The 13279-nt window shown below is 37.0% G+C and overlaps 1 protein-coding gene and 1 long non-coding RNA gene across 5 annotated transcripts in view; one reads left to right on the forward strand and one right to left on the reverse strand.

The window, feature by feature from the left end:
• LOC121725974 (dihydroxyacetone phosphate acyltransferase) overlaps window positions 1-13279 on the reverse strand; it is a 28839-nt gene continuing 15560 nt past the window's right edge. The window contains exons 1-12 of one of the 4 annotated variants that reach the window (XM_042113182.1): window positions 10902-11001; window positions 10404-10691; window positions 10128-10304; window positions 9835-9964; window positions 9362-9565; window positions 7318-7469; window positions 5541-6027; window positions 2269-2406; window positions 1827-1909; window positions 1474-1641; window positions 879-1027; window positions 1-613 (exon numbers count right to left, since the gene is read on the reverse strand). In XM_042113182.1, the coding sequence (XP_041969116.1) occupies window positions 469-613; window positions 879-1027; window positions 1474-1641; window positions 1827-1909; window positions 2269-2406; window positions 5541-6027; window positions 7318-7469; window positions 9362-9565; window positions 9835-9964; window positions 10128-10304; window positions 10404-10583 (2013 nt within the window). In that variant the 5' untranslated portion in view covers window positions 10584-10691; window positions 10902-11001 and the 3' untranslated portion in view covers window positions 1-468. Of the gene's footprint in view, window positions 614-878; window positions 1028-1473; window positions 1642-1826; window positions 1910-2268; window positions 2407-5540; window positions 6028-7317; window positions 7470-9361; window positions 9566-9834; window positions 9965-10127; window positions 10305-10403; window positions 10743-10901; window positions 11002-13279 lie in introns of those variants that run through there. The other 3 variants (XM_042113184.1, XM_042113185.1, XM_042113183.1) reach the window with 3 other exon arrangements.
• Window positions 119-13279, forward strand: part of LOC121726005 — a 21024-nt gene continuing 7863 nt past the window's right edge. The window contains exons 1-2 of the long non-coding RNA XR_006035471.1: window positions 119-177; window positions 3881-3885. This is a non-coding gene — a long non-coding RNA (uncharacterized LOC121726005). The remainder of the gene's footprint in view (window positions 178-3880; window positions 3886-13279) is intronic.

The raw sequence follows: 13279 nt of genomic DNA on the forward strand, positions 1-13279 counted from the left end.
TACAAAATGTAAGAGACAGCGCGGACGTTCAACTGTTTCTGATCAGAAATGTCGTACAATGTGCGGCCCGGCTCAAACGCGCGATGCTTCTGCAAAAACGGCATTGAATATTGATGTTGGGTTAAAATAGCAAAATCGGGGTATTGATACTAATAAAAATAATACTTTAAAACAATAGTGAATAGTCATAAAATTAATGGCACAACAATATTAATACTTACCTTGTCACAGTTCGACTATACAATATACATATTGTTTTTTTACTACGTTTCAAGAATTTGTCGAATAAATACTCTTCTGAATACAAACAACAAAAAAGATTATATTTAACAAAATGTTGCTTGAATTCAGGAGTGTATTCATTCTGCTAAGTCTTAAAAAACACTGCATGTAAAGTAAAGGCGCGTTTCTATAGCACGAGTGCAGATCGCTAGTAAATGGCTCATTTCAATAACAGCAGGAGGTGTTTCACAATTTAGAACTAACTGTTTTATGGCTGACTATAACGGAATTGTTAGCTCCAAAATCTAAACTAAGTTTTGGTATTACGGAGTTCACTAAATCTAAAGTCTCCTGTAGTTTTGTTGGGTGGACTTCGTACGTTTCTTCTTGACTGAAACAAAAAGTAACATTTCAATAAAGTCTTACGTCATACGTGAGTAAAAAAAATCATAAAAAGTACCTATCAAACTTTATTTTAAAAGCAGTTTTTTCTACTAATCGCTTCAACACATTTGCATTATTTTAAATTGTCACCTGCACATTGTTGTTCGGTGTTCCTCTACCCGCAACAGCCGAGCTGCGCGCTGCGGTATCTCCCTCATTCGACTCAACATTATTTGCCACCACCGATTTTCTGTGAGGCCGCGTTGTCTCACCTGTCAGTCTGGGTAAGTACGCCGACATCGAGGAGTCCGCGAAGGCAGTTGGCGGCCGCCTCCAGACTGAGGCAGTAGGGATGAGCGCGCGACGCCTCCGCCCGCGCCTGAACCAGCCTCAGCGCCTCCTTGTGCGGCCATACTCGCTGCTATACGCACAAATAAATACAATTAATAATGAAATAATTACAGACATAAGAAATAGATAGCGGGCTTACGTAATTTGGTAAGAATATGTCAAGCGCAGCCGACATTCATGACTAACAGATTTGAAACAATTGGAACACATAACTAAGTCATATTCCTAGGAATCCCTTTCTCTCTTAGTACAATTAATAACACAATATGACAAAATATGACAAAAAGATACTTAATTTTTAATTTAATAAGATTAATGCTTAATTTATGATTGACCACTTCTTTCACCATAATATTGATTTACTTAAAGTTTCAAATTATAATATTAGGTTTTTATTTTACAACGTTTCTGTCGATATTTTGGTATGAGGTGTCGGGTCACTGTATGTGCTAGTAGCGCCCTCGTCTCCGACTGTTGCAACATTACAAATTACATATTTAGAGGTATACCACTCACTTCTGACAATAGTTGTGCAGCGATCTGTAGCGTGCACAGTGCGGGTAACGCCACCCAACACAGCGCACCCGCACACACGCCCGCACGAGCGTCCGTGCCCGCATGTACGCCCGCACTCTCATGTAACAGTCCATTGCGAGTGCAGTACTCCTGTGCCGCCTCGAACTCCTGTCATATCAAAAAAATGATTGTCCACTATAAAAAGAGCACCTCAAACTATCCACGTAGTTTCGAATTAAAAGTATAAACTATAAAGCCTTCAATTATTATATTTTTTTATTATAAGCACTTTGTATTTAATAAAGCAACAAAAACTCTATATTCATGACCGTAATTCAATATCGAGAACTTACAATTTCTTCTTGTTCCTTGACGTAAAAAAATTCGTAGCGAAGCAGTGCTCTTATTTCTTTGTACTCGTTGTATATAATATTTTCTGAAAAAAAAAAACAATTGTTATACGTAATTAAGTGTTTCATCAGCGAGCTAAGTATATATTTTTTACCCGCTGACGTAATACACGTTTATAACACTTAATGCGCTGTAAATTATATTTTGTTTAAACAATGCGCTGTAAATTATATTTTGTTTAAACATAAATATTAATGTTACCATTCAGTGGCTTTTTACTATAAAAACAAAGAACAAAACAGTATGTATATGCAAACAAATTTTTTCTTTGTTTTTATGGTAAAAATGAAGGTTGCTGATAACTTTTATACACATTCCATTGTGAGTTGTGAGCAAATTCAGCAACCTAAACAACATGAAATTTTCGTCTATTTTGCCACCAACCTGCATGAGCAGGTCCCCGGCTGGCCAGCAGGTAGAGCAGGGCGGGCGGGACGAGGTAGTGCAGCACGGGGTTCACATACAGCTGCAGCTGGATCACAGGCACTGCGCTTACTATCGTCTCGCTCCCCAGACTGTGCCCTGAATTTAATCATTCATAGTAACATCATTATTAACAAATGACCTCAACTCCGTTGCGCAAAAATTTGTACGTCGCGTGCGAACCGTACATTTTTCCGGAATAAAATGTATCTTAATATGTCCTTACCCGGGACTCAAAGTACCATACCTACCTAACCAGGGATGAAACAGGGGACAACGTTCGTATGGAAAAACTGCCCTAGTGTCTCCTGTAATTTCTCATGCACGGAACTAATACCAGCTCCGTGGTCTCATGTAACTACCATTATTTTTACGACGAACTGTTTTAGAAGGCTAGAAAAATGATTTCGTTACATACAAAAGACATTTACATATTCACAGAGCACAAAACAGGCTATTCCTCGTAGATCGTAAAAGGCGTCGAGTGATACGCATTACGCGGTCTGTGTGGTGAATTTGTTGGTTGTTTAATGTTTATCTATTGAATAGTTCTTTTGTTTGATTAAAGCGTTTTAGACGTGGGAGAGCCATGCTTCGGCACGAATGGGCCGGCTCGACCGGAGAAATACCACGTCCTCACAGAAAACCGGCGTGAAACAGCGCTTGCGCTGTGTTTCGCCGAGTGAGTGAGTTTACCGGAGGCCCAATCCCCTACCCTATTCCCTTCCCTTCCCTCCCTTATTCCGTTCCCTTTCCATCCCTACCTTCCCCTATTACCCTATTCCCTCTTAATAGGCCGGCAACGCACCTGCAGCTCTTCTGATGCTGCGAGTGTCCATGGGCGACGGAAGTTGCTTTCCATCAGGTGACCCGTTTGCTCGTTTGCCCCCTTATTGCATAAAAAAAAAAAAGCGAAATATATTTTCAAATTCATAGTAGCGAAAAGATAGACTAACAGTTAATAGAGATTACCTACCTAACACACAACATTCAACACAATACGTTTTATGTAGTCAATATTCAATTAGAACTTGGTCTAGTAGTAGACCGATTAGCAGTGCCGAATTTATATTTTTTATGACTGTAGGTGAATGAAAGTAGGCCACTTTATTTTCGCTGCCCCATGCGGCCATGTACGATATCTGTAGGGCCTCTGTGAACGCTGCCTCTGCCTCTAGGACGCTGCCGGCTGTCGCCCATAGGCAGTGGCCTTATAACGACCTATTTATAAATCCGGGGCTTCCGAGTAGTATGATTTTAATTTGTAAGGACGCTATCACATTTTTTCACAAATATCAAATATTTTCAGGTACCATTTTAAAGAATAAAGAGTCACACTGCGAGGATATTTTGGTTTGAAATGAAAGATAATATATTCATCTCCACGTCTACGCCATAAAATTTTTTATAGCCGCATACAAAATTTTCACCTAAATACGTTTTAACCATCACAATAATCGCAAAAGATTAAAAAATGGAGTTTGACTAGTTAGCTAAATACACTGAACTAAGGAAAATAAAGGTCTGTCTCCAGGCTGTAACTCAAGAACGGCTATAGCTAGAATTTTCACAGATTATGTATATCTGTTGCCGCTATAACAACAAATACTAAAAATAAAATAAAGTTACCTAATATTTAAGGGGGGCTCCCATACACGAAACGTAATTTTTTTGTTCTTTTTAGCTCGTAATCAATAATGGTAACAGCTCTCATACAATAAACACAATTTATTGTCAACTTTCGTTCTATACCGGTAGGGAACCCTTCGTGCGCGAGTTCGACTCGCACTTGGCCGATTATTATGTGATAGCGTCCTTCAATGTCAGTGTAAAAAATTGTGACTAGTCTCGTAAGTCGTAGCTAGCTAACTGTAGTTACCTGGATCTACGACTTCTCTGTTTAAAAACCACATGTAGAATAGTAAACAATAAAAATTCCTATCACTTTTCAGCTGACTGTGAATTCTAATATTTTGTACTTGGCTACGGTAAACATAGTTATGACAAGTTATTTACACGGCAAATGATCTCAGCAAATACGTTTGTTTAGTAACATTATTTAGCTGTAAGATGTGTGGAATCATGTTAATAATACGTTATGAATTATGATAAACGTTGCTTTAACGTGTTTGCATAGAGTTTTACAAACAAACTAGTAACTACGTACTTATAAGTTATAACTTAAGCTAACAAGTCTCATGGCTCATACAGTTCTACTTCCGGGACGTATGGCACGAGCTCGCTTCCGCATGGCCATCATCCATTAAGAGCCCATATGAACCTAACTTGCCTACATACTTTAACCTAGATCTCAAAATCTGTAAGGTCTAGAAAACTGATTTTTTGACACAAGTAACTTCAGTTCATAAAGATTTAATGCTCAAGACGAAAACACGATTACTCAAAAAATGCTCGATAGTTTCTTTTTTACAAAAAACCTTGTTTTAGACACATTTTTGCTTGGATCTTCGAAGTTTGCTGTCTTTTCTTTAATATTTTTTAATATCTAAAAACTGTTTTCATAATCATTATAGTTCGTCTTTTATTCAAGTAAAACTAACTCAGCGATGATTCGCGCCGTCCTTTTTCACCTGGCATATGAAAGACGGGCGTGAGTGTGAAGAGAGAAGGACGATGTTTGATTTTTAGAGTCAGGTGAGCTCTTAAGTATTACTATTATAACAATAATTAATACCAAATATGAAATATATTGTTAGTCTATGTGCTAGAAAAGTGCAACTGTAGTTTGCAGTGTTCATTATCTTAGATAATATCCAAATTCCATAGTCAGTAGTAGTTTTCGGGATAATATAGTTATTCTTTCTCGGGACTCTGTACCAACTTGTATCAAAATCGATTCAGCGGTTTAATCTTGAAGATGTTACAGACAGACAGACAGAGACAAGACAGAGATTATAAAAGTGTGTCTGTCTGCGTCAGTGTATCTGTCTGTCTGTCTGTTATCTCTACGCCCAAACCACTTAAACGATTTTGCTGAAATTTAGTATGGGTAGTTACTAAAGAAGTCAGGGGACAATGGATCGTTGATTTTCTGTTCTTTTATCAGAATTTTCAATTCAAGCTGCAGTTGTCTATCGCGCTCTGCGGGGGGAGGCTTGAGGTTAGGGAGACATCAATAGATTTAAAAAAATACTTGTTTTTCTTTTCTCTAGCCCTTGGTGTATCCTCTTAAGATCTCTTACTTCCTTAGAAAGACGCAAAAAATTACTCACCTTTCATCTTTTTCCGGACTTCTGGACTGAACGTCATCGGGTCGCCGGCAATCAGGCGCAATTTGTTCCCTTGTACCGCCATCAAACTTCTGTGGACCACCAAAATCCTGTGGACGCTCCTTCTCACGTCCGTCTCGTAGACTCTCGCACCTAAACTCCTCAACATATCTATGAGTCCCTCCACTTCTCTGAACGCGTCGTCCAAAGTTAGAGCCTCGTTTTTAATCAGACTGTCCATCAACACTATAGCTAGTAAATTCGTGATGGTGACCACCGTGTTACTTTGCTGCAGACTCACAGCGTACTCCGCCACTTTCTGTACTTTTTTCTTTTGGTCCGCGGCGAGGGTGAGCAAGTCGAGGGGCAGCAGGCTGGCGGGAGTCAGGCCCTGGTCGCCGAGGTACGCGTTGAGGGATATCGTCTCGCCGAATTGAACGTATATATTGCCAAAATTGTCGTTCAGTTTCCCGAGCGATTTTAGGAGACCCTGTAACATTAAACCTTTTTAATATTTGGGTTAGTAATTTCTTATAATAAAGTCCTATTCATTTTGGCTGGTTAATAAATTTTTACTAATATCTTATCTTATATATAAAATTCTCGTGTCACAATGTTAGGCCGCGTACTCCTCCGAAACGGCTTTACTGATTTTAACCAAATTTTATATGCATATTCAGCGGGTCTGAGAATCGGCTACTGGGTACTTTTTATATTGATAATTGCATTTATTGAATAAATAATAGTAAATTATTACAACTCGAGACGGACGGCGACCATTGTTTGTGCGACGGGATAGCGATCGACGTTGCCATGGTGACATACTTATTTAGTCACTTCAATAAAATAATACTAGGCGAAATACCTACTTTATACGGCAAAGAAACATTTGCCGGGACAGCTACTGTCTATTAACTTTTCACGCTTAAACCGAAGACCCGAATTGCGGCGCATCGAAGTTGCAGTCGACGTCTTGTTATACCAAAAGCTTAGTAATTTATAATTTATAATAAAATTATAATTGGGAAGAGTTTGTTTGTTTGTTTGTTTGAACGCGCTAATCTCAGGAACTACTGGTCCGATTTGAAAAATTCTTTTACTGTTGGATTGCCCATTTATCGAGGAAGGCTATAAGCTATATTTTATTACGCTAAGACTAATTGGAACTAAGGAATAGAGAAAAATGTGGAAAAAAACGGGGGAAATTATATGAAAGGGCTTATATGAACGCGCTAATCTCAGGAACTACTGGTCCGATTTAAAAAAAATCTTTCAGTGTTAGATAGCCCATTTATCAAGGAAGGCTATAAGCTATATTTTATCACGCTAAGACTTATAAGAGCGAAGAAATAGATGAAAATGTGGAAAAAACGGGGGAAATTATATGGAATTGCTTATTATCTTATGAACTACTGGAGCAATTTTTATGTTATTTGGCAAACATGAAGAATAGACCACGTGAAGGGACATAGGCTATTTTTTGCTGCAAAATGTACGGTTGCGTGAAATTTCTAAATTACGCAAGCGAAACCGCGCGGAACATCTATATATAATAAAATCGTAGGAAAGTCAATTCTGTATATTGAATATTTTTATTTTTTGTACAATAAATAATACTTGGGATGCGAACTACTATGCTAACGCGGACGAAGTCGCGGGCAACAGCTAGTTTATAATAAAAAAGTATCGTCTAATAACGTAATTTCAATAGCCTTTTAAATGTCGTTTAATTTTGTTATGATGATTGGTGTCGCTAGAGGTTACTGAATAATATACTCACACCAGTCGTCTCCTTGGGTTTGGGCACGCCCAGGTGCTCGTAGGCGAACAGACTCTGCTCCACGAGTCGGTCGTAGCTGATATTTATCGGCACTATTGTCATGTCCATCACCTCCCGCGCGAAGTACGGCAGCAGACACATAGACAACATACCTAGAATGTTACTTCGTTTGAAGATACTTGCAGATATAATCTAAATCTGTACTAATATTATAATTGGGAAGAGTTTGTTTGTTTGAACGCGCTAATCTCAGGAACTACTGGTCCGATTTGAAAAATGCTTTTACTGTTGGATAGCCCATTTATCGAGGAAGGCTATAGGCTATATTTTATTACGCTAAGTATAATAGGAGCGAAGAAATAGAGGAAAATGTAGAAAAAACGGGGGAAATTATATGAAAGGGCCTATTTGAACGCGCTAATCTCAGGAACTACTTATCTGATTTGAAAAATTCTTTCAATGTTAGATAGCCCATTCATCGAGGTAGGCTATAAGCTATATTTTATTACGCTAAGACTAATAGGAACTAATAAATAGAGGAAAATGTGGAAAAAACGTGGGAAATTATATGAAAGGGCTTATTTGAACGTGCTAATCTCAGGAACTGCTGGTCGATTTAAAAAATTCTTTCAGTGTTAGATAGCCCATTTGTCGAGGAAGGCTATAGGCTATATTTTATCACGCTAAGACTAATAAAAGCGAAGAAATAGATGAAGATGTGGAAATAATGGGCGAAATTATATAGAATTGCTTATTATCTTATGAACTACTGGAGCAATTTTTATGTTATTAGGCAAACATGAAGAATAGACCACGTGAATAGGCTATTTTTTGCTGCAAAATGTACGGTTGCGTGAAATTCCTAAATTACGCAAGCGAAGGCGCGCGGAACATCTATATATAATAAAATCGTAGGAAAGTCAATTCTGCATTTTAAATATTTTTGTACAATAAATAATACTTGGGATGTGATCTACTATGCTAACGCGGACGAAGTCGCGGGCAACAGCTAGTTCTAAGTTATATAATAACAAGAGAAATTGGGTCCTAATTTCTCTTGTTATTATATAATTTACACTCCCCCACACTGGCAGTCTGTGGGGGAGTGGCTACGCGAAGGTCACTAGATCATAGGCGCTTGGCCGCGGCGAACACGGTGGATTTGCGGCGCTCACTAGATGTATGAGCGCCGTGCCGTGCAAGCTCTTCGCCCGCAATACGCTAGTAGTATAAGGCCCATAAGGCCCAGTAGTCCGTAATATAAGCAGGTCGATGTCTGTCAGTACGAATATCGACGTTAAGGACATTAAAATAACATTCATATCAGTGCCCTTGTACAGTGGCTGTTACGCACTCGCCGCGTGCCTTGATAATAGAAAATAGAAGTAAAAACCTTTTGTTTTTAGTATTACACAAATCAAATATATAAAATCGTTTACGTTAGGTTACGACACATATACTACATTTTTTTGTTTTTTCTAGAAAGTGTGTAATTTAGCCATAAAATGATTTAATTATGAAAAACAGCGTTATAACAGTCATTTTTGAGATTTTTTTCTATCGAGCAGAATTTTTCAAATTGTGTACCAATTTATACAGGGTGTAACAAAAATAAGTGATAATACTTTAGGGTGTGTAGGTGTTCCTTGTAGAGAGTTCACTGTGAAAGTAGCAGCGCTGAAAGACCAAAAATTTTTTTTACTTTTGTATGGGGAAACTTGTGACGCTCGGGCCCTTGCCCATACAAAAGTGAAAAAAAAATTCGGTTTTCAGCGCTGCTATTTTCACAGTGAACTTTCTACAAGAAACACGTACACACCCTAAAGTATTATCACTTATTTTTGTTACACACTGTATAATATATCATTGTTGTGCACTGATATACCTTTGCGTATAGGAAATTTTCTCAATTTTAAAATGGTACTTATTTTATACTTAAATAATGACATTTCCTTTACTAAAAACGTGTTTTAAAAAACCCATTTTACGTAGTTGCAACAACCACAGCGCCTTAACAAAAAATGTTATGAGAAGTATAACTTACCATACTTGGGCGCCATGCTCTTATTACTCCTGCTTCTGGTTCCCTCGAGGAAGAACTCAACGGGGGCGTTGTGTTTAGCTACGAGTGTTCGCACGTAGTGGCGCAGCGTCGCTGCGTACAGCGGCGCGCCGACCAGCGTGCGCCGCATGTAGAACGCGCCCGTCTCCCGCATGCTCTTACCCACAACCGCCATCGAATAAAAGTCTAAAAATTAGAAAATAAATATTAATATATTATATTACATACATAACAAGGGTCTGGACACATTGGAAGGAGTCTGAGGAGGCCTTTGCCAAACGGAACACCGAACTTAGGAACCTCTTGTAACCCTTTGTTTTTGGAATAAAAGCCTATTATTATTATTTAAAAAAAAATTAAAATTAGAATGATAGAAAAATATTGGTAGGCTTGCATAGCTCCCACACTATGTCAGAATCCCTGCACAAGCAAAATTGAATAGTTGTAATTCATACCCATTCCAGCAGCCACAGCTGGCAGCTCTATATCGTAGTGGAAACACAAGTAGGTCAGCAAACAGAAGTCGGCATAGCTTCGGTGAGTAGGAAGAAAAAGTACAGGATTTTTGCCCAGTGATTCCTTTAGCTACAAAAAAAAATCTTACACAAAAAATAAAAAGAAAATTATAACTGATTGAAAATCATTTCTACTATGCATAACAATATTTCACCAATAAAAAATATGCAAGTTTTAAATTCTAAAGTATATTTTTCTGAAAAACAAAAATGGTGAATATTTAGTAAATTACCTTAAGAACAGCAGGCTCATTGACAAACATTCCAATCTTCATCATAAATGATATCTTGAGGAAGACAATTCCCATCCAACGAATAATGTGTAATTTTTTATCCATAGCAATTTCATCTAAATAGTTAATAACTTCATTTTTTAATTGTTGTTTAGGTATACCTACTTTTCTGCTTTCCTAAAATAGTCGTTTTATGTAATAATATTTATATAATACAAAATGTAGCATAAAAATATTAATTTAATAATTTTTTACTTTCAAAAAAAATAAACTTACTGCATCAATAAATGAGTCAATGTAAGTAGAAGAAAGCACAATTTTCTTTAACAACCTAGGGTCGCATTTCACATCCAAGGACATAGTTTTCTTTGGTTCCCATGGTTTTGTCATAAAATTTATAATTCCAAATTGAGTGTTTCGTGGTTTTAGTATATCAACAAAGTCCATATTCTTCATATTTTTATTTTCTTTGAGTAAAAATGGTAAAAAGTCTTTTTTATTTATAATTAAGTATTTTATTTATTTTGTTATCACTAATTTTTATCACAAACTTCATCCAACATGCTGAAATTCACCTATTCCATTAAATAACAACAAAAGAAATATAAGGGGTCCTAGTGAGTTTTAAAATGTCGTAATTTAATGTAAAAATAGCACTAGTATTGTTAATATTATTTATTTAAATAATTATAACAAGATCACTACATAATAATTTACTTTTTAATTAGGTCAAGTATTAAAATTTCTAACTTCAACTTTAAAAATACTTCTTACTAAGGCATTTGAATTCACAGAATTATTTAAAATAGGAGCTTTTCCCAACATGGATTTCCATTTTCTCACAAAACAAAAATTTTACTGCAAGCAGCTGGAAAATTGGCTACCGGCAGTGAACTGTCATTGTCAAATTTTTACGTCTGCACCAAAAGTCAATGGTCTGCACAGACTACGTATAATATGTCATTTGTAAGTGTGTGTTTTTCATGGAATTAATCATAAACCTATAATGCTGTATATATTAAGTCTATGGAATTAATATATACTAACGTAGTATATATTAATTCCATGGTGTTTTTTAAATTGCGCTAGGTTGCCAGTGTCATTTAAAAGGCGGGAAAACAAAATTGAAACCATAAAAACCTCAAAAACTTTCAAGAATAAAATTGTTGAATAACTTCAAGACGCCATCAAGACGCCATATTTAACCATAACCATAGAGCTCGACAAGGTTTTAAATGCATGTGGCGAAAAAAGGAACTAACGCTGTCATCATACAAAAACGCCACTTTTGACAGTTCTCTTTTACCAGCAGCGCCCCCGCCCACGTGCATTTATAACCTTGTTGGATCAGCTGTCATCTGTCAATTTCTCTGGTCAAAGTTAAGGTTAAAGTTAAATTTGCCTTAACTATAACCATAACTTTAACTTTAACCACGCCTCTGAGTGCAACCCAACCTAAGGGAATTTTGGTGGGAACACGAAAATATGGTCTATTGTGTCACTGGAAACCAATCTGCAGTATCAGGCAGTATAATATATATGGCGCACTTTGCCACACTCACTAAACCAATACCACTCGACGCAAACGTATTTTTTAGAACTTTTATTTTTATATTATGTCAGCGATCCCCAACCCGCGGCCCGCTGAGTGACTTTATCAGTGGCCCGCGTGATTTTAAACCATTTTGAAATTCCCGTCCATCGGCAAAATAATGTAGTCGTGGAACGTTTTTTGCCACTTTTAAGTTAATTTTGAAGAACGTTTTTTTTAACCCTAAAAATTGTTTGTTGCAGCCCGCGATACCAACATTAAAAGATGTTTGTGGCCCAGAAAAAGGTTGAAGACCACTGCTTTACATTATATCTTAGTGTCTAAACATACTAGGCTGAATTACGCCGGCGTAATTTCCGCCGCAAATGGGGTGACACACTATTACCAGCTATTACGTCGCGTTTTGTATGCGTTTGACGCATACAAAACGCGACGTAATAGTGTGTCACCCACTCACCACCCCTCGTATTCGGCCCGTATTTTGTATGCAATTTAAACGCGGCGTAAACGCGGCGGAATTTACGCCGGCGTAATTCAGCCTAGTGTTTAGAGCCTTAGATATAATACATAAGATTTTTCGTTACACGAATTATCATGTAATTCATATTATATTCAAATAATATTGTTTAATACACAGCCAGTCAACATTTTATGCTTTTTGTTTCGTCGACGGATTCGAACCTGCTGTTTGAGCCACAATGCGAACGAGCCACTGAACCACAGAGGACTAAGCTCTTCTTAATTTTTCTATATGTAATTTATAAATTTTGGAGGCCCCCCTGAAAACTGTAATGGAAAAGAAGTAAATGGTCCGCCGCGCCAGCTTAGAGTGATACAAAATATTTTAATATAAAATCATTTATTGGAAATATTTGGTAGCAAATTTCTGTGCCCAAGTCACAGCAAAATAAAATACAATCCTATACTTAATTATAAAATTTTTAAAAGGAAAACATGTTTACTTGTCTAATAAAAATGTTGAACGGCAGCTGCCCCTTACAACTAGTCACATCAATAAAATAACATTGTAATTGCAGTTTACATTGATACCATTCAGCTGATCTATTTCCGGAGCCCAGTGTTACTGGAGATCGCAGATAGCCTAGTGGCAGCTGTATCAATGTACCATCAGATAAATTGACTCACGGCTGATCTGAAAGATTACCTTATTAATTGTCGAGTTGATCCTCAACTGGATTACATTTCGCAACTAACAATGACTTGACTTAGGGCTCTCACACATCATTGCGAATTAAAACTCATAGTAAAAATAAAAATGCGATGCGACACGAAATCGCAATTTTGTGTGGCGAATGATAAAATAATAGCTTTACTGCGACCAAAATATAAACAATAGGTTCATCATCTGCCTATGAGTCAATATCTCTAACACCCTTACTAATAAAAACTATTAACACAGACTAACAAGCAGTTAGTCAAGATCTACTTAATGTTTTTGTAGCAGACCTTGTGACCTAGCTGCTTAAAATATATATTTATTAGTAAGGTGTTAACTGTATGAATTAGCACACAAGGTAACTTATTTATACTTTAGAGTGTTTATAGTTTAACTTTTATATCTACTTAGATGCTAGACTTA

Source organism: Aricia agestis, chromosome 4 (assembly GCF_905147365.1).
Source record: "Aricia agestis chromosome 4, ilAriAges1.1, whole genome shotgun sequence".
Classification (NCBI taxonomy): Eukaryota; Metazoa; Arthropoda; class Insecta; order Lepidoptera; family Lycaenidae; genus Aricia; species Aricia agestis.